Source organism: Amphiura filiformis, chromosome 17, assembly GCF_039555335.1.
Source record: "Amphiura filiformis chromosome 17, Afil_fr2py, whole genome shotgun sequence".
Classification (NCBI taxonomy): domain Eukaryota; kingdom Metazoa; phylum Echinodermata; class Ophiuroidea; order Amphilepidida; family Amphiuridae; genus Amphiura; species Amphiura filiformis.
In genome coordinates, this window is record NC_092644.1 from 1,239,274 (window position 1) to 1,266,153 (window position 26,880).

Below are 26,880 nucleotides of genomic sequence, written 5' to 3' on the forward strand. Positions count from 1 at the left end.
GAGAACTACATGAAATAATCAGCGGTTAACTTACCATTGCTAAGCGTTTTCCCATTGCTTGTTTTCTTCAACTTCTCTCTGATATAGACGATATTGGAAGACAGCCTAGCTCTGTGTGCTGCATTACTGATGCCTAACCCCAGGAAATCCTTCTCGTTTAGATGAAGTAAAGTCTGCAATAAAATAACATCAAATCCAAGTTATAATTCCATCAAGTTGGAGTTATAATTCCATAATTCCAAAGCTCTAGCAGGGATAGAATATTGAAGCTATGCCATGCCCTGTAGGTGAAATGGTGAAATCAATTTATTAAATCGCTGGAGTGAAGTATTGGTCAACAACAAGCACCTAAGCAGGACTCAACCACAATGATTGTGTAGGTAGGCTCCTCGATAACTAAGCAAATATCTCCGGTTTGTTCTTACGATTTATACGTCATACAATCACAGATTGGTCTGATTATCCTCCTTATTATGTGTCTACACTCCAAGAAACAGGAGAGAGTTTGTAAATATTTTCACACTTCGAAACACCTTTTAAAAACTAATTTTAGTACTTAAAGATCATCTTCTTTGACCCTGCTTGTGTAGTTGTGTTATAGAATGGACTAGTCCATTCTTACTGCAGGGTGCTTCAAGCATGCATACACCAGGGATGAAGTCATCAATAGATTTTGTAAAGATGTTTTTGTTATGGGGAATTCCTGGTATTATGATATGAAGGGAAATCCTTGATAATTGATTGACTTAGTAATTAGGGTCCATTGTAGCGAATCAAGAATCAGGCCAATTTTATTCTTAAGCTAAGGGTTTATAATTTTGAATTTACGTCTTTAGTATCCTTGGCCTATCATTACTTAGAGTGTGTGCTTGGCTTTCATACATTGTACATGTACAGCAAGACAGTTGAAAAGGTTTGAACCATAGACTGTAGTTTGAACAGTCTTTAAGGGTAGATGAGGTATTGTTGGTCGAAGCAACCTAAAAATCGATTTTCATTATCTAGATCAATATATTATTGAAAAATAACACCTTGATGTTTTGCAAAAGTTCATTCTACAAATCGTATACTTTGCAAACTTGCTTAATTTATTGTTGTTAATGAGTTATGTACGTTTTACAAAAGTGTTGTTGTTTCAGCCCTCTTTACAACGTAACTCAAGAACCGCAGCACCTATAAAAGTATATCTGTGATATTTTAATTCTTCTACACACTCGCTATGAATTGAGCAATGCAGTTTTTGCAAAAGCTCACTACCATTCGTAAGATGCTCAGTGAACTACCAAATCACAACAGTTTAAAATAATTAATAACCTTAAACTCATTTATATTTAGTAATTTTCCCCACAAAATGGGTCCAATGAACCACCCAATGAGCCACACACAAAAAATCTTATTATTTTCTTATACTTGTTCTCAAATTTTTCTGAACCAATTTCAGAACTGAACTTGCTGGGCCAATTGAGCATCATTTAATATGGAACTTTGCTTGGGGGAAAACATCCCTCTATCCATGAGGCAGGCCCTTTCCCCCTGTATTTATTCAGAGATATTTAAAACAGGCAAAAATGACAAAAATCTGATCTTGCAGATTTTCCAATTACTATATTCAACATAATTAGTGCCCCTCCATAACCTGTAAGTAAGTAACACTTTACATGTAGGCATGTGACTGGGAACAAAATTGATTCCTGACACTTGAAACTCATTTTGTCATGAAAATCCAATGGTTGTAATAATAATATTGGCTTACAGAAATTACAGTGGCTGTGATTTATAACATTGTTTTATTTGCAAAATATAGATTCTAACTTTCAAACCATGGTACATAATAACTGCATATAAAAGACAGCCACCTTAATACCTAGACCTATGCTGAAATGAATTTGTCCGAGCATCTGGGGCAATAAAGTCAAATACAGTACTATAAAACCAATGCATTATAACAGTTAATAATGAGTTATGAACAAGAAGATGTCACTTCACAGATAGTCAATATGGAAGGTCAATGAACTATCGACTTAATGTATCTTCAAATGACCACTAATTGATCAACCACAACCAGACAAATGTCATTCATATTTTATGTTCTAATAGCTAAATTACCCCCAAGTTCAAATTAAATCCAGTGAATGTAGAAACAATTGTTAACCTAGAGCTTTTTTAAATGGCCCTTTAGGGGCTAACATAGCCAAATATGAGGTTAATTTGGTCAGAAACCCGCATACAGGTGTCAACATTGGGGGATGATTGTATGGAACATCCCCTCTGGCAAAATGTTGGGGGGATTTATCCCTCTGCACCCCCAGATCTACACCTATGCTCTGGGGGCCAAGAGTTCTGACTGAGGGGCATGCCGGGGGGGGGCATCACTGCTTCATAATTTAGGCCTTAGTACAACTTATTAGTTTCATTTTCAGTTTCATATCAATTTGTCACTTACTTCTCAGGTTTGAAAGATACAGCCCTAAAGTGTGTCCAGGCCCGTACGCAGGATTTTTTTTTGGGGGGTGCTGATTTTGAAAAAGTGGACTTTTTTTCTAAGAGGGGGGTGCGATTTTGTAAAATGTGGACTTTTCCCCCAAATTTGGACCTTTTTTGACCAAAAAGCGTAAAAAACCTGATTTTTTTTGCTCGCTACGCTTGCAAATTCTTTAATTTAGGGACTTTTTATATACTTTTGCAAATTTGGGGAGGTGCGGTCGCACCCCCCCCCGCACCCCCCCCTGCGTACGGGCCTGAGTGTGTCCCTACCATCTGCCTTAAAATAGGTAGTTAACAGTGTGCCATTAATTTAATTCAGAAGCGTTGAACTGAAAATTATTACTTTTTAATTCATTGAAAAAAATTGTATTTTAAGATGACCTCCTAATGGTTTATACAAATGAATTATTCAAACAGCTTCAGAAGATTTAGTCACCAAACACAGCAATATTTTGAGTGTGTCAGCCTTGAAACACAAAAGATTTGAATTTCCTGGTGTTGATTCATTTTTACCAATTCAAATACTCTGCGAATTTACTACATCGTAAGGCCTAATTTATGTGATGTTGAAATGGTCTCTGTACACTTTTAGCTCATGCAAAAATATTCAACATCATTCCAAATATGTCAAAATGTATGGCAAATACAAAATATTTTCTTTCAAAACATACCAGCATATAATTATATGTATTATTGTCAAACACACATTTCAAGACTGAATAACCCTGCCGCAAAACATACAAATATTGAGCAAGAAATAAAACTGGGAACAGTAAATATATATAGCTCTAAGTGCACATTCAATAACCAGAAGGTTCAACATTTACACCAGCAGCTACTTGCACCCACCCTAATCAAGAAAACTATTTTGGTTTATCATTGTATACTTAATGCTCTGTGTGCTGGCCATGCGCTTCAGTTTTGAAATATTTTCTCAAAATATCAAGAGCTATCTTAAGAACTACTGAATCAATACTAGGCTTGTTTGTACTCATTTTAATGCATTTTTCATGCTGATTCCATATATGGTCATGAAAATTTACATTTCTGAAATTTTTGAATTTCTAAAATTTTTTTGAAACTTGTCGTCTGCAGTCGACACCCGCGTGAAGAGAGTTAAGCGAAACCCATCTGGAGGTAGAAGGCCTTCTGGTGTAATTCTACCGGTAATAAGACAGCTACAAATGTTATGATCAGCATTCCATCAGAAAATTTGATATATCTTCTGGTGGTGAAAAGAAAATAATTGTGAAATTTATCCTGCAGGTAGAGGCAGTATGTGAAAGGGTAGGGTTCCATTTTACAGGTTTCACATTATAGCAAGCAAGGATGTGATTATGTGTCAGATTGTTGGACTTGAGCACATGGTTCAGGGGGGTTTGGAAAATTTTCAATTTCAAATTTCGGTTTTTGACAGAAATACAGAGATGAAAGCTGCTCTTTTATACATATGACATGATAGATCAATTCAAATGAGTCATATTTTGCATCTAAGGGGGAATTTATTTAAGAGAAAAATAATTTTTGTACCCAAAAGTACAAAGTCTATTTCACACTCACGTCATGTCAGCTTTTGCAAAATACATAACTGGCTTATTTATTTTTTCCATCCACATCAATATTCCGTTACATTTATGGTATAGGCCCTATTAATTATGGAAATAAAATATTTAGTTTCTGTCATTCTGTCACACAATTCTAAATGGTTATGGTAATCAACAATACTGTATTCTGATTGAACTCTGAACTGCCTGCTTACTGTAGAAAGCATTCTGCTTATTTGTATTCACTTCATTTTCTCCAGAATTGATAATTTTACATGATATTAGAAATATCACAAGAATCTTACAGAATGTTCATTTGTGCCAATGAGGGGGTAGTTCAAGTACTGCAATATATCCACTTACAAAAAGGTTGTCAGACAATCAGCATTCACATCTGCTGCCCTCTATAACGTACAATCAGCTAAATTTGCCACTGAGCAAAAGTACAGTTTTAATCCCATTCAGAAGTAACATGGTAAGAAGAAAGTGTTCAAAATATGGGTTTTTAAGTTTTCCGAATGTCAAAAAAGAAAAAGAAAATAAAACAACTTTTGTGGATTTGGCAATTGGCATAGTAAAAACTTTTTAATTTGTTTTTGAAAACTAGGGTTAGTTAGAGGATGACATGTAAACTTGTTTTTTTTTTTTTTTTTTTTTTGCCTAATCACTCCACTCACATATAATTTTAAATCAAAACCAGAATATTGTTAGATTGAATGACATCACTGCAAATTTGGAATATTTTCATTGATTGTACATCCAGACTGACCCATCATTGTCTTATTCTTCTCAACTTTGTTTTTATTACCACATACAACTTTTAACTTGAAAACAGAATATATTTGTATACCACCTGTGCACTTACTAACTAAACCTAGACCTCAAAACAGTAGTAAACAGACCACAAGAAATAGTACAAAACAGTGCTGCAAGGGAGTTTCAAAAGTGCAAGTGCAGAAAGATCGGAAAGACTGAAACCCCAGGCTCCTTGTAGATTAACTGCACCAGAGAACTTGTAAATAGCGTGTATAATAATTATGACATTACACCTTCAAACTTTATAGTGACCATTCTTTATGTAATATCACAGATCCTGGGTATTATCTAACATTTCGCCCAGTAATATTGTGGTTTTTTTGTGGCATTCTTTCCTGAATAAGGCAAATATTATTTTTTGCACCAGTAACAACATGCTTACTGCAATGGTTTCATAAGATAATAATACAACCCCAGCCCAAGGCATATTTGGGATAAAGTGTAAAATATCCCTTTATTCAGTGGCATTTACACTGAACTTGGTCCAGGCAGTGGACCATTTACTACCAATGGCCAAATGGAATGGAACTAAACACTAAGAGCCAGTTAAAGGCTTATTCAGAAATCCCAATGAAAGTGTAAAAAATGTGCATAAATGATCTAAAGTGAAGGATAAGTCATTAAAATTTTCATTAGGTATGGTATTTTTGAAATGAAAAATTTGGCAAAAAATGAGGAATACAGCTTATTACAAAGTTGAAATCCCATTCAAAGACATGTAGCTAATTTCACTTTGAGAAATTACAAATTCATGTAATTAAATGTCTATTTTGTCTTTAATATACATTTTTTCAGCTTAACCACTAGTATGCTGAGTTGGGGTGTCTACATTGTATAACACTAACTAAGACCAAATCAATGAATAGGCCTTTAATGTTTTATGCAAGTTTTTGATGGTGGTCGAGCTAAGATTTTTGAACTTTCTATGCAGACGGAAGAAACTTTGGCTACTTAAATCCAGTCACTAGTTACCAAAATGTTTCAATTCCTTTCTAGTTTCTAAAATGGAACACAGTTACTGCCAAACAGTGGCATAGCGTCATTAAGGGCACATGCCCCTAAATTGAAGTGAAAATTCCCCTTAATCGAAGTGAAAATTTTGAAAAATGATGGGAAAATGGGCTGCTGTGTCCCCTCAATCAGCCTCGGTGCCCCCCCCATCAAATGAATCACGCTACAGCACTGCCAGTCAATTCACACACAGAAACGTCAAAATTGGGCTTGTCAGTTGGTCTGCACTTCTCTTACGAGTCTAATTAATGCCAGAGTCAGTTGATCAGTAGAGGAGAAAATATTGAATTCTTAACACTAGATTTGCATGGTTAGTGAAACATGCAGGGCAGAGAGTTCAAAAGGCAGCGAAATTGACAAAAATATGAGCCAAATTATAACATTTACATTATTATTCATTGACCATGGTTAAGCACCTCGGATGAGTGGAAAGACTGAAAAAAATATCATATTATATTCACAACAGAATGCCTATCAATGTCAAAACCGGCTACTGTAAAAGGTTAAATTTTGAGTAATATCAATTTTGCACGTTTGTGCGCTCAACACAGTTACCTTGAAAATAAATATGTGCAAATGTCTTTTGTTTTTGTGGACTATGTCAAAATTGTTAATTTAAAATAGTTCAAAATCAGCGAAGTGTGAAACAAATATACAAACAAAAATTACCACTTTTAAAGCATATTCATTAAAGAACCATTTTTACTTTAAAAGCAATGTGCGATTTGCTCACAGACTTGATGCTTTCAATTTTGTCCAATTTCTACTTTTTGCATACCAATGATATACTTGTAAACCCTGTGAAAGACTAAGCCTGAAATGCTTTTATTACAGTCAAATTAAGTGTGATCACGCATCACGGTATTATTTGCCAACCATCAAAATATCATCTATTTTTAATGCAAATCGCACATTATTCCTTCAACAATAAATTGCTATTTTAGTTCATATTATATTCCAAAACCCAGATGGTCTTTTAAGACTATAACTCTATTGATTACTTAAAGGAGGATTTCGTGATCCTAGCATCTTCTTTTTATGGCATTGTTCACTAGATATCCACGAAAAAAGCTTATTCCCAAAATTTCAGATATTGCGTTTGCGAGTTATGCATGATTTAGTTTATTACACTGGTCCATAGGCCACTGTTGTTATTTCGTTCTGGTATACCAGAACGAAATTCAAATTTGGCGATATTTTTGCTAAACGAATTAATCTGCAAGAAATTTCTGGAACATAAACATTATGTAGCCAGAGGTATCCAGTGGTATAAAAATCTCAACTTTTTTTGAGAAAAGTGGGGGGATGAGGCTGTGGATCACGAAATGCCCTTTTAACAAGTGTAATTTATATCAATTGCTGATTTATTAATATTTCAAATATTTAGATTTAGATCCTGATTTCAGAAGATCAAATTTTCCCATCCCCTAAAGCAACAGATTAGAAATACTAAATGAAGGATCATTTATCTATAGACTTGATCTTTTTTGTTTGATCACTTGTAAAGATTCAATTGAAATATTTTGAAAGTACAAAAATATTCAACATTTGTATAATGTACATTCCTTACTTTCACTTTTTTTTAAAATCATACAGATTACACTTTTTTCTATAAAAAAATCTTTACTTTTCATTCTGTGATTTTTTGTTCTGAAATATTAAACTCAAAATGGCTATGGTCCATTTCACTTAGAGTGACCATTTCATTTTAATCACATTATGGATTCCTGCTCAAAGCCCCAAAAATCTGAAAGCCGACAATTGCACTTACACCATACTCGGTCCATTTCATTAAAATAGAATTTTACACTTCACTGTTTACGCCATCCACAAAATATTTAAGAATTGAAATTTGCATGAATTGCATCTGGTTGTTTTTTAATAGATTGGTCTTTGAGGTAACGGTAACTTTGCACAACCACAAAAGAGTTGATGTAACCACCTGGCTTTGAAGTCAAATGAAAATGCAAATTTAATTCACTCTTTTTATTAAAGCTTTTCTAGATAAGTCAAGAATTACCATAAATTAGCGAATTTTGTTTAGGTCACTTTCATTGTATGCAACTACAAAGCATGCAGTTCCACAGGATGAATTTATTAGTAAGTCTGTCACAACTTTAATACACTTATATCATTTTTAATACAATTATCATCATTATTATTATCATTAAAATTAGCAGACAATCACGTACAATGCATCATGATCATAAGTCCCGGAAAACACGTTCACAGTGTTAAACAAGCATGTTTTAGTTTTGGTCAAATCCTTTTAATAACATTTCGGTTTATGAAGGTCATGAAAACATTTTTAAAGATGTTGTACATGAAAAAAAAACACTACAATTTATACATTTTGAAAATGTTGTCACTTGAATTGTTATTCTGAAATATTGTTTGGCACACATTTATAAATGCAAAATATTTTGCCAATACTTAAAGGAGGATTTCATGATCCTAGCATCCTCTTTTATGACATTTTTCAGTAGATATCCACGCAAAAAGCTTATTCCCAAAATTTCAGTTGATTCTCAAAATGTGAAATGATTCGGCCTTGGCGGAAATTTTAAACTGCATTCCATCACCCATTTTACACCTTCCGCGAAAACACAGGTAGACAAAAGAAAGATTAAAGTTTAAAACACATTCTTATTCAATGGGTGCGTCTTGTAAAGAATTCACGTAATTTGATTGGTTTTCTGGTGTATAATATCTCACAATAGTTGATAGTGATATTAGTCAGGGCGAGCGCTGCCATGCAACGGCGGCACGCTTGTTGCTCCTCAATGATCGCGCGATAATGCGTTCGCGTAATACACGTGCGAGAACTAGGAACGCGATTCGGCGACTTAGATGTTCGTGATGGTTTCGTTCATTTAAAACAACGGGGATGTCCTTACAAAAGTAACTTATTTTTTTCTGAAAAAAGGCAGTTTTTCTCGCAAACATTACATTAAAACTGAATAAGAATGAGAATAAAAGATAGATTTTGTCTTTTGCCTATCAATATCGTGTCATAATGGATGGGCTGGCCAATATTTTCATCGGCTGCGCCGGCATCCACTACTCAAAATATTGGCCAGCCCATCCATTATGACACGATATTGGATAGGCAAAAGACAAAATCCTATCATTTATTCTCTAAATACAGTTCCCTTCGACAAAACACACAGCTGGTCTATTCGCTGTTGAAGTGACATAATAATCGGATTAATTACACACGGTATCTATGCATTGATGTACTTGCAAACAAAAGGACTATGTATGAATAGATGCGACGGGATTACCTGCGGAATCATCTCCATTATATATATTATTAGCTATTATTCTATTAACCCTCCTCGTCCTTGCATCTTCTCTAGGTGTTAGGCGGCTTTTATTTGCACAATTGGACGCTCAAAACACCAGGTTGGTGCTAGCGGCTACCCAAAGATGTCCGACCAAATCCTGACCATGACTTGGCTCGTTGGATTCGTCTATACCAGAACAAAATTCAAATTTGACTATATTTTTGCTGAACGAATTAATCTGCATGAAATATTTGGTACATAAACATTATGTAGCCAGAGGTTTCCAGTGGTATAAAAATCTCAACTTTTTTGAGAAAAGTGGGGGGATGAGGCTGTGGATCACAAAGTGCCCTTTTAAATAATATTATTAAAATGTTTTGTAGCAAAAAAACGTTTTTGAATGCTAAAAATGTTGTACTGTAAAAGTGGAAACTTTTGCAGTGCGTTAATTTTCACGCTTTTCGCACTCAATGCAGCTGCCGCAAAAATAAAAACACACAAATATGTTCTTTTTATGTATCTAGGTCCATGTGGGAAGACTCAAAATCATGAATTTTAAAACAAGTGAAATGGTTAAAAATCGAACATGAAAAATTACACACACGAAAATAACAACTTTTACAGTATGCCCTTAAATTATACCCTTTATATACCCAACATTCAAACATTTTGTGCTTACTGGGATAGGCCTATATACTTGAAACCTATGCTAGTGAACCTTTTAATCAGGTTAATTACACCCACATAAAATTAGTACTAATGTGATTAGGCTGTCAACGAGCCAAGGACTGTCATAACACATGACACATCATGGCAATCTGTGATCATGGTGATTGCCAACTACATCAGTTCATAGACCCTATTCGCTATCGTAGTGCACGTTAGTAACCATTGGTTACTGGTTCAAGCCTGGGCTCATACACCTGTTCCGAATTTTGATATGCCATAGGCTTTGTGTTTTGATCTTTTCGATCAGTGGTTCGTAACAAAGAAAGCGTGAGCCAGTTGACCTAGCAACAGTCATATTCTAACGTGCACTATGACAGCGAATCCCTTTATAGCTTTGTAGGGTCTATGATCAGATTGTATTCCCAAACTTGAGAACATAATTATTTGAGAAATTCACTCAAATTTTAAAGAAAATCATCACTAAAATTTTTCAGATTTTTATTTTAAATCGATCAATATTTAAGGTAGTGCATTTAGATGCCTGACACTGCACATTCAAAATCATTTTGAACTACATGTACATGGTTCCTGAAAGTCTACAGGTATGTTTAAAAAAATAGCTTTACTAATGATGACCATATTAGACCATCTGAGAAAAATTAATATTGCAGCAAAATGAAATAACTGGTCAAATCATGTCATTTTCCCAGGCCTATTAGAAATCCATTCAACAAGTGTCTCACTTTTTAAAGACATTTCAAGCCAAATAACCTCAAATAACCTTCCCATGCAATATTGAAAACTCGTCTGTTGCAACAAAGTTACTCTGCCTTGTAATTACTCTAATTATTTCAATTATAGGTCACTTTCGATACAAAAGATGACCTGACTAAAAACTAACAATTTAAAAAAAAACCTTTCACACCATTTTTATGATTAATTTCTAGCACCTCATAACAAGCCTCAAGTCTGACGAGGAAGACCTTATTATTCCAGTCTCAATTTTTGAGAATTTTTAGACTTTTAGGGGCCTAACACCTCTCTTTAAAACATGAACGACATCCCATAGGTCGAAACGAGGGGGTTTGGGCATGCTTAAGTAGCCTTCAAAGCAAGGGGCCCCAAGGTGAGCTGATTTTTATAGAGAACTTCTACAGTCCATGGTCTAAAGAGTGTACTATAAATACTCTCATATTACGAATATACCCCTTCATCCAAAATTGCTTTGTCCTTTCTCTGACTGCATACAGATAGTCCAATGTTGTTTTGCCGAAATACACTTCATGCAAAATATTTTGGTCCAAAAGACATCCACACACATACTATAGTCCTTCAACCAAAGATTTTGGGCCAACATTATTTGGACTAATATTTTTCTTCATATGTATCTAGGACAATTTTTGTTAGCCGAAAATATATGAGACAATTAGAATGGTTTGGACCAAAGTAAAGGGGGACAAAATATGGTTAGCCGAAATTCAGTTGGACTATAAAGTACTTTGAATCAAAATCCATTGGACAAATTGTTTTTGGACGCAGTGTTGGCAGAGTATACTGTTTGCCATGTTGGGGAGGAAAAACCTCTATGTGTCATTGGCCCCTGAACATGTTTAAAGCAAAACCTCCTATGTAACCTGTTGACGGTCTTGTTTTAAACATGTTCAGGGGCCACAAGCACATACATGTAGGAGGTTTTTCGTTTTTCCTGCCCAATGACAAATTTGATTGATCAAGTGACTGACAAGTGGTAGTGTCAATTTCACTTCTAATTAAGCTTACCTACTAATACGCTGCAACATTGGATCATGTGTCTACCTATTAGGCCAAGTAAAAATAAAAATATGTTTCTCGTCCGGGTTTTTAAAAATTAGCAGGATGAGGTGCTTTTTATCGGAAAACGACGCTGAATACCTGTATTTGGCACTATATTTTGGGTATTCGACATGCAGATTGATATTTGAGAAAAAGGAGGAGTCCCTTTTTATTTTATTGATTTGAGAGGTAGGCCCTCTAGTGATCACAAAACTCTTCTTAAATGATGTATTATGCATTTACAAAGCCGTAACATAAGTTTCAACTTCTGAAACATTTTTTTTTCAACAAGTTATAACTGAAAGTTTACAAAATAAAAAGAAATTCGAAAAATCTTCAAAAAAGTAGGAGGACGCGGACGAGAAACATGTATTTTTTTTACTCGGCCTTATGTCTATTATAGCACCGTATGTTCCAATTCAGATTGAATATTAAAAGTGTGAACAGTACAGACAATCTAAGCTTATATTATTTCCTGAGTGGAAGTAATGATAGTAATAGGAAGGTAATCAGAACATGAGCTGATGCACTTGTGTTAATTGAATTAACAACTAATTTCATTAAGTAAATTTGTGAGGACAACAGCAAGGAACCTGTTTATATTGAAATCAGGAACATTTCAATTTAAAAGCAGTGAAGCACCTGCCTATTGGGCTATTCCGGATGAAATGCATATACCCCCTGTGGAAAATATGACCTTAATCTTACACAGAGGGAGTGTGAATTTCAAATGGGGATACCTGAATGGGTGCAACTCCCTTTGAAATCTACACTCCTCATGTGGGAGATTTAAGGTGATTAACCTATCCTAATCAGGAACCTGTTAATTTAAGAAACAGAGTCAAGTGGTATTTCATCATAGTGTCAAGTAAAAAAGTATTTAGTTTGAGTGTTACTGATAGTGTTAGTATTTCTTCTTGAATGGTATCAAAAGAAAACTGCTGTTGTCAGTACTAGAAAAAAATTGTTTGACTGTTGTTGTTTTTCTTGCCAGATTTTGAAGCAGGGTGTACATGATCTAAAGCTTAGTAATTTGATTAAAATCATTAACTTCCAAATTGAAATCCTGATAAAATACAAGTAATGTTTGAAATAAACAAATAAATGTAATCAGAAACATACAATTTCTCTCGCTATTTACAATACAAACAGCATGTACAGCAGCGCAAATTATTTTTAGAATTCTTAATAAATTGGGTTGTTAACCTTCCTTCAACCCCACAAAATACAATCAATTTCTGGTAATTTAAGAAATCTCAGCGCTCCAGTTCAAACTGGGTGGAAATCCTGTACTAGTCAGCAGGCTGAGAAATCACTCCCAAACCAGTCTGAGTTTAAACTCTGGAAATCCAAATATTTAGCCTTGCTTGGAATAATATCCTTCTGCGCATACAAGATAAAAGCCCCTTATTTAAAGTAATCATAATGGACTATTCAGGTTGAAATACACACTCCCTGTGTGGAAGACTTGACCTTAATCTTCTACACAGGGAGAGTGAATTTCAAATGGGTTTACCTGAATGGGTGACACTATTTGAAATCTACACTCCCTATGTAGGAGATTAAGGTTAAGTCTTAGGGGTGTATGGATTTCAACTAGAATAGCCCATTGGTTCGGTGTCTGCAATTCAAGAGGAACATTTTCTCTTCCATTTGTTTTCAATCCTTGACCTTAAACTCCAAAAAATTGTCAAAAATAAACATTTGGATGTGAAACACAATCGCAGGGTCAAGTGGAGAAGGATTATTCATGTTTCAAATCAATATTTGGATAACATTCATATATTTGGGATGGTATTTAACCTTGCTTTTCACATTGCTTGCTGATATTTATTTAGCATACATTATGACTATAGATATCAAATATATAACCCTCTTTCACTCACACTACAAATATTCAGTAAATATTTATAGTTTTAATAAAAAACCCTTTAAAAAGGGATGTACCGGGACAGGAATGATTTCATGTGAAGATTAAATAATCCTTCTGAAAGATGCTTGTAATGTGTAATATTTGACAGGCGAGACATGGTTTTAAAATGACAATTGTGATTCAAGGATGTACATCTAATTGATTGGCCTTGGTTGGATGCTTGCAATTAAACATATGGGGTAATCTCTGATAATTATGTGAGATTGTTGGCTGGCAAAATAGGGAGATTTTGGATGGTGGGAAGTACTGGTTGATTGGTGGTAGGGCCTATTGGTGAAAAGGATTAGTTGACGCTAATTCACATGTCCTCCTACTCAAATATTATTATCACCAGGTTTGGATGGCATGAGTAGGAAGCAGACACTGTTAGGGTACAAACACCCCTACACATATACCCCACATACATGGATTGCTAAATGGTCTTGTGGCCTAAAAAACAACCGACGCTCGCACCTTAGGGCCTATATTATAGATTAATTCATTCATAGCTCTTTTTGTTTTTGAGAATTTAAGCATACAAAGTAACAAGCAAAATTTCGAGAAATATTATTTTCCGAAAACTTAACCCAAAAATAGCACCTTTAAGGCCACACTGTGAATGTAAAAAGTGGTAGGGTATTCTAAAAGATAGCCAATATTCTAAGTAACAAAATTCAATCATTACTTAGGACCTATGCCCTAAGCTTCATTCTAGTTGTGACATATTTGTCATCATAAAAATAGACCCAAATATTTGAAGGTGATGTGTGCATCAATAGCTTTTGGTCATCATCGTGTTACCAGGAAATGTACATATTTCCAATATTCAGTGATATTGCTTATTTATTAATAGGCCTACAGGTCTTCGATGTGAGGGATTCAACTTTTACCATGTTTACTGCATGTTGTATGGTCAAACATGTTACATGTAGTTGAAAATTATCCAACACATAGGCCTATTAAGATAACAGACCACCACAGACAGACCACTAGGAACATGAATAGAGTAAGATGTGTAAATTAAATATGTCATCATAACTCAGCAGGTAGCTCTCACCAGAGATATTGGATCACATTCCATACAACACACTGAGATACTGAACTCACACAAAGCATGTATGGTACCCGGTGTGTCTGCCCACATGATCCCATAGCCTGCCAAGATAAGTGTTCAAGTGAAGAGAACCAGCAAAACTTCCTAGTCTAGATTCAGAAAAATTATTTTCCTAAAACATATACCTATTTTACCTTACCATGCAAAATCAACACAATATTTCTGATACCCGTTCAACCACAAGTTATATGTTTACACATTACAAGCTAGCATAAAACATCATAAAAACAACTTGATTCAGGTACGTGCTTTCTTCATGAATTTCTGTTTCATACATAGCCTAGAAACAGCAATTTTTTATATCCAACTAATAAGTACCGCGGCCAGCTTTGCTGGCCCCGGTACAAAAACATTAAGACCACTTGACATTCAATCAAAACTGTTTTCCTGCCAATTCTTAATTTTTGCCTTTTATTTTCACATTCTACTAAGTATAATCTCATGATTTGAAGTTTAAGTAAAAAACAAAGTTGTCTTTCATCTGGGATCTAAAACGCTTGAATATGGACAGCATGCCACTCATCCTCAGACAATCTCGGAGATACGCGTATTCCCATAGAAAAATAATAGCAGTCAATTGGTACTATATCTTTTCATGCAACAGTGCAATTGAACCGATTCTATAGCTCAATCATTAGCAACAAATGACTGACTTTTGCTCAATGAACCAGGTTGTATTTTTGTGTGCACGACAAGAAACGATCTAGTTCCATGGTCATCAATCTTCGGCATTTGTCGCTGACGACCGGACTATTATTATTTTGGTGTGAGGTGATAATTTTGGAAAGTGCAATTTATATTAGGGTGGTAGAGTTCAACTGATTTGGAATAAAAGTGGCTTGTAACTGCGTTCAAAGAGCATGGAGTTAAATATATTCAATATCAAGGGGGGGGGGGGGGTATTAATTGAACATTGCACCAGGCACAATCTTCAGAAACTACCAGAGGAGATATGTGAAGAAGGCAATGAACTTAAGGCAGTAGTGGCGGAAGTATTTAAATTTAGGGTGGGTCGGGGGACGAGCATATTTCGTTCTGGTTTTACTGGGACAAAGCACTCAAAATTGTGCAATTTTTTCCCATTTGGGCCCAAAACACAGTGTTTTTTATGCATTAAAGGAAGATGCACAGGGCAATTAATCCTTGACGTCCCCCCTTGCAAAAATTTAAGGAGCATGCCCCCAACACCCCCCCCCCCCCATTCAATCTCATACATATTTACATCTGTCAAGTCCCAAACTTTTTAATAACGATGATCGAGTAAGCCATCCCATGTTTGAATGCGGGCTATGATGATATCATTTTACTCATCAGATACAATATAGCTGCCTCCTTACCTCTACATTGGGGTACTGCAAGAACAGCGTTTTATACTCCTCTAACTCCAGTGTCTTGAGCCACATGGTGGTGTCCAGGTGGAATGCCATCTTCTCACCTATAACAAAATAATACAACAGAAAGCAATATGAAATTCTGGCTGCTACGGTTTACTAACTATGGGTTGATTAGGGTATGTGCACAATTAAGATCCAAAGGTATGATCCACATGGTGGTATGCAATCTTCTCACTTAGAATAAAATAACGCAACTAGGCCAAAAAAAAAAAAAAAATTGTTTGTTTGTCCTCCACAGCTTTGAAAGAGGATGTGCGGGCGGGCGGATTTTTTTTGTTTTTAAAAAAAAAATTCCCGGATTTGGCGTATTTCTGGACCTTGCTAGAGCTAAATGCTACAATCATTCATGGTGACTGAAAAAAAACACCATTTTGTTTCTTTAATATGCAGTTAAAGTTATAATTTGTGTTCATGCCATAGTCTTTTAATGATTTGGTGGACTTTTTTAAATTTTCAACCATGAAATAGGTCCAGAGATACTCCATCTTGGAAAAAAAATTGAATTTTACTTATTTTTATAAAAATTAAAAAAATAGAAAAAAAATAAATGTGTACATCCATATCAAAACGATGCACTTGTCGGCTGCTACATGTGTCTCATTTCACATAATAGCTAGGAATAAATACCAGATTCATCTCCGAAGTGGAGGTCACTTCAAATCATCCCAAGTCACATGGTTTGGGAATACAGATAACATTTCTTATACAATTTGATTTGGGGATGGTTTGAAGTGACCTACACTTGATATGAGTCTGGTATTTATTCTCAGTTATTATGTGAAATGAGACACATGTAGCAGCCGACAAGTGCATCGTTTTGATATGGATGTACACAAATATATAAAAAAAATTTTTTGGCCCTATGGAAAATGGAATAAGTATTATGGCTGATTACGGTTTGTAGTTTGATTAGGGTATGTGCTCAAATGTGCTCATTTGTATTGAGCCACATGGTGGTCACAGTGGTGTCACAGTGGCATGACATTTTCTCACCTGCTTACATATATACCAAATAATACTACCGGTACATGTATAGTAACAGGAAAATGGTATTAAATATTCTGGCTGTCATGGTTTATTGTGGTTTGACTAGGGTATGTGCTATAGTTTCAATGTCTTGAGCCACATGGTGATATCAAGGTAGAATGCAATACGTCTCGATTCGCCCTACAAAGCAGAGAGAAACAGATTTATACATCTTGGGAAAAACACAATTTAGGTAGTGTTTATATTACATTTTTATAAAGCCAAAAAAGTGGAGGCCTGAGAGACAAACTGACAGCATCAAACAGTTTGACTAAAATGTTTTGATGGAGTGTAAACGCCTTCCTCCTGCAACACATATATGAGCACAGCATGCTAAAACGAACAAGCAAACACTGATAATGGAGATATGAAAACAAAGTGCATCAATGCCAATATTGTCTCAGTTTTTATTTCCTTGGAATTCAAGCTTACCATAGGTTTCATGTTTGCTTGAAACTACACATATGACAGGGTTGCGTGTTTGCTTCAACCATATGAATCTTTCCATTGTTTATTCTATTCTGCTACATAATATAATGGATGCATTATTATTGCATGTATTATTTCAGACCAGGGGTGGCTCGAAATTTCAGAATAACATTTTCCAAAATTTGCGACCTACCTCTTCCGCCTGTTTCAGACCAAACATATAATCAATTTGTTAGCATCAAAATTGCATCCATAATTATACTGGAACAATTCATTTAAAGTGGGTCGGAGGGAAGCATGACCTAGCGGTGTTTGAACTAAAATATTGACACAAATAAGCTGACACACAAGAGGAATGTTATGGGTTCTATAAAGGAGAATATATATTGGGTGTCATTTCCACCTCAAGTGCATTTTTCTCAGGTGTGGGAAAATGCCCAAAACTTTCATTTGTTATACTTTCAGTGTTAACTCAAGAACTGCAAGACCATTCAAATATCATGTGATTATTGGCTTCTTTGACTCATTTCTTATAAGATCAATTCAATCTGCAGTTTTTAATTAAATGGCTCAAAAGGGAAAAATACGGCTCACTGCCATTCCACTCTCCTTTTAAGGGCCCAACTCCATGGAGTTGGGCCTTTCTTCAATGAAAACCACGATTAAGTGTACATGGAAGACCATTTAGAGAGTGGATTTTGGCTCATCTGTCACACACAAGGAAGAACAGTCTTCTGGAAATAAAATGCTGGGTCTAACTCATTTTTGTAAAAAAATGGAGCTGGGCCCTCCTTCCACTCAGGTATTCAATTGTATCTTAATTGAAATTAAATATAAACACAGTAGCAAATGATTTGCTGCAAATACATAACTCTAACAAACAGATCAACAAGTACCGTAGCATCAAATGTCAAACTAGTCGACTACCATAACAATTATTCTTGAGCATTGGATGACTGCGTTTACAATTAACCACAATTAACTTAAATTACAGTGTGGGACAAGCAACAGTGGAATCCTTTGACTGTCAACTTTTGAAAAATATTTTTTATCTCCCGTATACATCTAATCCATAGCAGCTGAAGGGAGTATCCCATCATGCATTGCAGTATATCTGCATGCCCCATAGCAAATGTATGCCAAAAATAAACAAGAGCCGCTTAGATATTGAGAGCTATGGATAGTTTCACAATACTTTAGGGGTCATATTTTTGCAAACAAACGTCTAAGCTTCCCTGATTTAAACGAGTTATTTAAAGTTGAAGTGAGGGATTTTGTGTACATTTTCAATGACACATTCAATTGAATACCTGAGTGGAAGAAGGGCCCAACTCCATCAAAACTGTTTTTGAGATATTAGGAAAAAACTAAATATTTTGAAAAGTTTTATAGGCAGAATGTTTTCCTCTTCAGGGGACCTTTAATACATGAATATACAATATTTCATATATTCAAAATTAAATATGATGTTTCCATGGCAACGGTACAGGTCTTAATACTGAACTGGAGTTGGGCCCTTCTTCCACTAATATACTGCAAGTGCCAGTTCCGTAAGCAGATGTGTTATAAATAGCTACAGAAATTTGGCAATTATCCATTAATTGCACAAGTAGAAGCATGTCAAGAAAGTTTATTGTAGTGAAAAGCAGATTTCATGGATGAACAAAATTCCTCTTTAACCCAATATTTGTGGAAAAAGGGCCCAACTCCATGGAGTTGGGCCTTTCTTCCATGAAAACCATGATTAAGTGTACTTGAAAGACTATTTGGAGAGTTGATTTTGGCTCATCTTTCACACACAAGGAAGAACAATCTGTTGGCAATAATATGCTGGGTCTAACTCATTTTTGTAAAAAATTGGAGTTGGGCCCTTCTTCCACTCAGGTATTCAATTCTATTATGGTACCGCAAAGCATAATGGGATACTCCCTTCAGCTGCTGTGCATCTAATCAATAGTATCACAAACACAACTCCATACAATTGTTATGAATCGTTAATAATGCCTACATTTAAAGAACAAACTACACAATTCATTTTCTGAAAAGGAAAGGCCCGTCGCCAAACCAGTCAATCGGTGAAAGGTTCCCATTTAAATTTCAGGTAAACAAGATATTAATAACTTGTTGTTGATTACTTCAATTTACCACAAACAAATGAATTTGAACTTTTCACTCATGTGAATGTTAATGGTCTGTCATTGTTAGTCCTTCTACCTGACATTTCCCCTTTTCCTACCTCTCATGCCTCTACTCCAGGGAAGATACTTTACCTTTCCCAGAATCCTTTGCAACATGATACATCACCTCATTTCATCATAATTTGTACATGTTCCCTTTACTTTCATTTTGAGAACAAACTGGCTAAACAATAAACATGGGTTGATAATCAAAACAATTGACATATTTTGCAAGCTCTGGATGTGCTCTGTTCGTTGAGGTACATTTTGTGAGTTGTCACTACCATCCCATGTTGCACTAGAGCGCAAATCAGTACAGACAACTGAAATGCAAGAAATGCATTATGGGAAGTGTAAGATATCTTCTGCTTCTACTCCTTTACTACCAACACAGAAGTGAAACCATAGACCAGTCAGTGAGAACCTTGCATTTTGTATTTTTTTCTTGGGTGGGGCTGCTCTAGAAATTGGGAAGTTCATTTCCCCTTTTTGTTGTTCAACCCTGGGATCTATGAGTTGGGGTGGTTTGGGTACCGGGTGGGGTGCCCAATAAGTGTGGTATTTTTTTTTTTTTTTTTTTTTTTTTTTTTTTTTGTCGTATTGGCTGTTGTCAGGGTTTATAAAATTGTTAAAATCAAGCAGACTCAGACTCTTTTTTTAGGTATTTATAAAGTGATCAAGCCCCATCAGCCCCTTCCCAAGTTGCCTATAACATCCTACATGTCCCTGCATTTAACTGGGTCCTACTTGCATACTACAAGTATTTATAACTATAGTATAACAAAGAGGAACGTAAGATTGAAATCACAAATAATCAAACACTACAGTCTAATAATGAAGTAGCACAATAGGTCTATTCAACAACAAACTAGAAGTCAACCAATGCAATTTGTTACAACTTAAAAGATCAAAGAACTCTGTATCAGCCCCAAACCCTGAAAATTGGGTTTAAAACTGGTGAAACTATTTAAGGGGGTACTACACCCCTGTGGTAAATTTGTGACTATTTTTGCATTTTTCTCAAAAACTAATAACACACTGGTAATAAAAGTTATGTATATTATTGGGGCAAGGAATCCAATTACTACACTGAAATTTCAGTGACTCAAGACAAGCGGTTCAGTATATAATGATAGGAAACGAGGTACATCCTAGTGGTACCTTATTTCTTATCATAAATAACATACCGCTTGTCTTGGGTCACTGAAATTCCAGTGTAGTAATTGGACTCCTTGCCCCTATAATATACATAACTTTTGTTACCACTGTGTTATTAGTTTTTGAGGAAAATGCAAAAATAGACACAAATTTATCGAGGGGTGTAGTACCCCCTTAAAAGATTTAACTTTATTAAAGTGTATCCATTATAACATTACTTTTTCTCTTCGCAATACACCATAGTAACATGTCATGACTTTTTGGTTTACAATATAAGATTGATTACTGTAGCAGACTTTTGTGGGTAACTGTTACATTTAGGTCAAAAGGTCAAAATGGCTCCCAATTTTGGTACAAGGATTGACTCAACTGTAAAAGTATGGTGATAGTAGACATGTGAAGATGTAAAAGGCTAATGAAAAAGTTATATTTTTTAAGCAAGGACTCTAGTGTATGTCAATGCCCCCCCCCCCCTCTGAAATATAGGCCTATCAGTTTGCTCTTGTGAAAAATTGGGCTGGAATTTCCCTGTACAAAGCACTAATTGTACTTTTGAAAGTTGATCATCCTGGCTGTGATGGGGATTTTGTTGACATGGTAGGTTGAATAGGGAACTGCACATATTATTAAAATGCTTTGAGCTGCATCACTGTACTGGTGAATACCATGTTTGGCAGGGCCGTAGCAAGGTTGAAAAATGTGGGGAGGCCATCACAAATGTGGGGCGGCCAAATTACAAATATATGCCAAAATTGAAATAAAGATATAAAGAAAAACATAACAAATTTCTCAAAAAGTGGGGCGGCCATGGCATCCCCGGCCGCCCCGCTTGCTACGGCCCTGATGTTTGGTGTCTTGAAGTTGAACCTCCATGATCAATAAAGTGCAATATTAAACTTATCTGAAGTGAAATAGTGAATGTACCATTTCTTTCACTTCCTTTCAGTTTGTGGACTTGTTGACCTAAAATCCACAGAACTTGGTATCTATCTATGAGGCTGTGCCATCTGATGCATTGACACCATGTGAATTTGAATCAGAAAGGCTAAAATTGCAGGCACATTGAGATAGTTTTTCCATATCACAATTACAAGTGATGATCAAGTTGCAGTGATTTGAACAAAGACTAGATTCAATGTGCCGCCATATGTCTCGTCCTATATTGCTGCTAGCTTATTGGATGGCTAGTCTCAGGCTAGACCAACACCAGCTAGACATATTCCATACAAGTACATGTAGTACTGGATAAGGGGAGAAGGAACAATTTGCATGCAAGTCTAGTTATAGCATAGAAAGCATCCCAGTTTTGAAACATGCACACAAACAAGGGTAAACAAGCAAATCTCCATCATGGCTGCTAGCTGGCAATAAATTGGTTACCAACTTGAGGATATTTTTCCCACTTGATGAATTGTCTCACTTTTCTGGCATAAGGTTTCACCAGTTTGCATTGTCATTTGTCATGTGCCAAATAAAATCCAGTAAACACAGGTGTGGCAAAGGGTAGACTACACCCTTTAAAAAGAAAATGTTTTTCTGAAATTCAGAAGGTTCACTGAAAATGTGTGTTTTAAAATTCAGCATTCTTGAGATCCAGTTTCCCTCTCCCCTTCAACCGGGACAAAATTCTTAATGACCGGTCCCTTGCTCCCACTGAACTACCAGACTGGGTACACAGTGTCATCGCCCCAATATCTTCATGGCAGAAATCGCCATATTGGTAGGTTGAATCCACAGCCACCCATGGCCATTTTGTTCCGACCTTTGAGACGTATGAGCCCGAGGGACATCCGACTAAGGCTACTGACAACAGCCTGGTAATTGACCTCTCTGTGTATGAGTGAGCATGTATACGCCATTATGAGGTCAATGGTCATATGCTTTAGACTGCTTGCACGAGTGAGTACAGCTAGCCTACGCTGCACTATAGTTTGGCACATATAAAATCAGAATATTTTTGTCAGTTTTTGAGTTCAAGACGCAATGGTTCTTTCTCAAGACGCAAGCTAATGACTATCATATACGTTGAAGACATATTCAAGTGCAAGGAACAAAATCTGGCTTCTTTAGACTAAATCAATTACGCGAGATATTCATCATTTTCTAACCCGGTATCCAAAGACTTATCGTCTGAATCTCAAATCATGCATAGCACATTCACGTGTATCAATCCCGGGTATTCATTTCAGTGTCTCTGCTGTATAATGTAATTATTAACCGGGCGATGTTGGTGTGTGATATTGGTATGTGGTACGTACAAAAAACATGTACTACCAGGCTGTTGTAAATATTTTTGTAGGGTATTTTGAATCAAATTAAACTTATAATACTGCTAAACCTTTAATATATCCTCAATCTTAACACCTTGGAGCAAATTCAACCTCTCTTTTATCCCATAATTCCTACAACCCAATTTCAAGTCCGACAACCTCATCCTAATCCACTTACACTTACAGTGTACTTATCAACCCATACACACAATCTTTATAAACCGCAACATTTGCCATATTTGGTCACAAAAACATAACTAACACAACCTATAATATCTAACCTCTTTTCAACAAAGGGCTATTCCAGTTGAAATGCATTCACCCCCTGGAAGACATTACCTTAATCTTCCACATGGGGGGGGGTAGATTTCAAATGGAATCACCCATTCAGATAACCCCATTTGAAACTGGAATAGCCAAAATGCAAGGCCTACAATATTTTCCTATCCTGATAATTTTTAATCTGTGCTGACATCAAGGGAGTGGCTGTGATAGGTTTTACCCATTTAGTTCGTACAATTAAACACATTTCCTTCAAATAATAAATGTAATGCGAAGAAACAAAATGAGTCACGAGTCGGTAATAATCAATTTGAAGATATAGAGCCTAGCCAAAAAAAGTATGCAAGTGGAAAAGCTTGGGAACTCAAGAACCATGTTCCCAGGAAATTTTGCCATTTGGAGGGAAATTTCTGTCTGTAAAAGAAAGAAAAAATGTGTCATCTGGAGGAACCCTGCCCCCTCCCCCACTCTGATCAATTATGTTGCGGCTATAATCATGATAATATTCTCATCCTAATGGCATAGTCCAATAACCTCAATTACAGCATCATAGTGCAAAATTTGACCTCAAGTTGCAGAGTATGAATTTTTGTACTCAAATTTTCAAAGGTCATGCAATGAATGTACAAATGTATTGGGGTTAAAGAACTGTGCCCTGATAGATGAGCATGTTGTGGAAGTGGATCCTAGTGTAATATGAAATACCGAAGTAAAAATTGATTCTGCTCAACATGTCTTGGCGCTTGTCTGAGCTTGATTGTCATAAACGCCACCATAGATGAAGGCATCAAATGGATTTCTTTCAGGAAAATGACAGCTTCTGACAAGGTTAATTTACTTCGTTTTCCTAAATTAGGCTGCTTTATGATCTATAGGCCTATCATAAAGAAAACAATCAAATTAAATTATAGATTGTGCCCAGTCAAGGTATTTGGCACCAGACATCTCCAAGTTAAAAATAAAAGTATTATTTTATAATTTCCATATCTAAGATTGACCTCAATTTGAAAATTGGTCAATTAAAGAAAACCTTATATTAATAATGCCTAGTCTCCTTCATTTCCTATTAAAAAATGAAATTTGAATATCTGGATAAAACCTACCAACCGGGACAAGTCTTTGGTGGACTCCACAATAAAAAAAATGTCCTGAAGTATATTAGCATTGGATATTGAATAAGCTTGAGATAATCCAACAAATTTAACACCAAGTTTCCACCCATCTAGGTATTACAAAATTTATTACAAGAACACGGCCCAGCCCTTTGGCAAAAAATAGCTTAAAATCTAACAACTAATGAAAAATCTATTTAAAATGAAATATATCCTCTTACTAAGTACAAATTAAAACTATAATAATATTGACTATTACAACCAAGTTCAAAAGATTACTTAAATCTATTGGCTATAAACTGGTTTGAAGAATTTTTAATATAATTTAATAAAATTATTATTTTGATAAAGTATAATCTATTTCATAATATCAAATAGTGGACTCGTTTACTGGTCAAACTTGCTTGTGGCTATATGGCATGAAAAAACACTTTCTGTGACCAAATGTATGAAAATTCAAGAAAGGTATAAAAAATTACAAAATGATGGTTGAGATATGCGTAATAAAGTGCACCTGGACGATTAATTGCAGCTGATGCAAGTGTAAAATGCTGTATTAATATCAACTATTGAGGCGATGGATTTAATTTACAATTCCTAATTAAAAACTGAAGAAATATTATTTTATATATTTATGCAGATGTATATAGAATTTTTCGTGAGGTACATGTAGTGTATAGAGATGATTAACTGATCAAATAAACAATTTCTAGTAGAACTATGCAGAAGTATGTCTAAAACCTGACTAAAAAACAAGATATGAATTTCATTCAAAAACAACAAAAACTGAGAAAAATTCAATAGATTGTCTCGTACCATCTGGGGTGACATGCTGCATGACTCAATAAAATAACTTTGTAGATTATCTGATATTATATCAAAATAATCATGTCCAGCCTGAAATTTACAAATATTGATTAATTAAGAATTTTAATTAATGAGTAATCCCTGTGATCAGTGTATTTAATGCATTCAATTAACTGTAACGCAATCTTTTAATTGTTTCATTGAAACCTAACTTGCTCCATAGAAATGTCATAAAACGTTTAAGATTTTATTAAAGGAGTATTTCGTGATCCTAGCATCCTCTTTTTATGACATTTTTCAGTACATATCCACGAAAAAAGCATTTTCCCAAAATTTCAGTTGATTCCGATATTATGCGTTTGTGAGTTATGCATGATTATGTGTATTACACTGCTCCATAGACAATACGTTGTAATTTCGTTCTGGTGCACCAGAACGAAATTCAAATTTCAAAATATTTTTGCTAAACGAATTAATCTGCAAGAAATATTTTGTACATAAACATTATGTAGCCAGAGGTTTCCAGTGATATAAAAATCTCAACTTTTTTTGAGAAAAGTGGGGGATGAGGCTGTGGATCACGAAATGCGCTTTTAAATGACCTAACAATGTTTTCTCATTTTCTTCAAGAACATCTCTAGATGTAATTTCTATTCAATTTCAATAATTATATGCAAGAGCTGAATATTATACCAATTGCAGAATGTGCAATTCCACATCGCCTCTACTAGCCTCCCCTCCTCCTCCTCCCATCCAAGGAAAATTGATATCCATGACCCTCCTTGGCGAGGGGGAGGCAGGCACGCAGCGGCGAGCGACGCAGGCACCACAAATCTGCAACAGCGAGCTACACATCAGCGTTGCTATCAGTACTGAATATTTTTACTGACAATACAACGTTTTAGTGGGAAGATACAAAATGTATAAACCAATGGGTCTTTCAGAACCTGCATGCATCACTTTGGGCCCAGTTTGAGCTACATGTACAAATGTTTCTTGGTTGTGGCGCAAATCTTCACATGTGTAATTCATATCATACATGTATTCTGCAAAAGTTGTTTGCTAAAATAAATTTTATTGTTGTTGCTCATAATTGAAATATGTCTACTATAATATGACCTCAAGTTGGCTTTTCCTCATTTTGGCAAAATCCCAAGTTCAAAAATCATTTTTAAAGTTCATAATGATAGAATCCAGATTGGAATCCATGATAAAATAATGTGGAGTTGGCAACATCACAAGGGTGAGGCAACCAGTTCAACACAGTTCATATATGGGGTATCATGGTCAATTTGGAGGGCACACACACTTGAAATTGAATGATTGGTAACAGATAGCCCATGTAGACACCACCACAACAGAACCAGCATAACCACATACATAAATCATTGATGCTACCACAGATGCCACAACTAGAGAGAGTTCAAGAAAAGAGTTCATATTGCGAAAGATCGGATCTCTTGTACTTCCATGGAAACAATGCATTACAAATTATATGATGGATTATGGAATCAGTTGAAGGTTTTGATCAAACATTTTAGAGACAAAGTTTTCTATACAAAATATTGTGGGTGAC

General features: G+C 35.4%; 1 protein-coding gene across 3 annotated transcripts in view; it reads right to left on the reverse strand.

The window, feature by feature from the left end:
* LOC140136782 (breast cancer anti-estrogen resistance protein 3 homolog) overlaps positions 1-26,880 on the reverse strand; it is a 97,559-nt gene that overhangs the window by 29,937 nt on the left and 40,742 nt on the right. For all 3 annotated transcript variants that reach the window (XM_072158372.1, XM_072158373.1, XM_072158371.1), the window contains exons 2-3: positions 15,987-16,084; positions 35-173 (exon numbers count right to left, since the gene is read on the reverse strand). In XM_072158372.1, the coding sequence (XP_072014473.1) occupies positions 35-173; positions 15,987-16,084 (237 nt within the window). The remainder of the gene's footprint in view (positions 1-34; positions 174-15,986; positions 16,085-26,880) is intronic.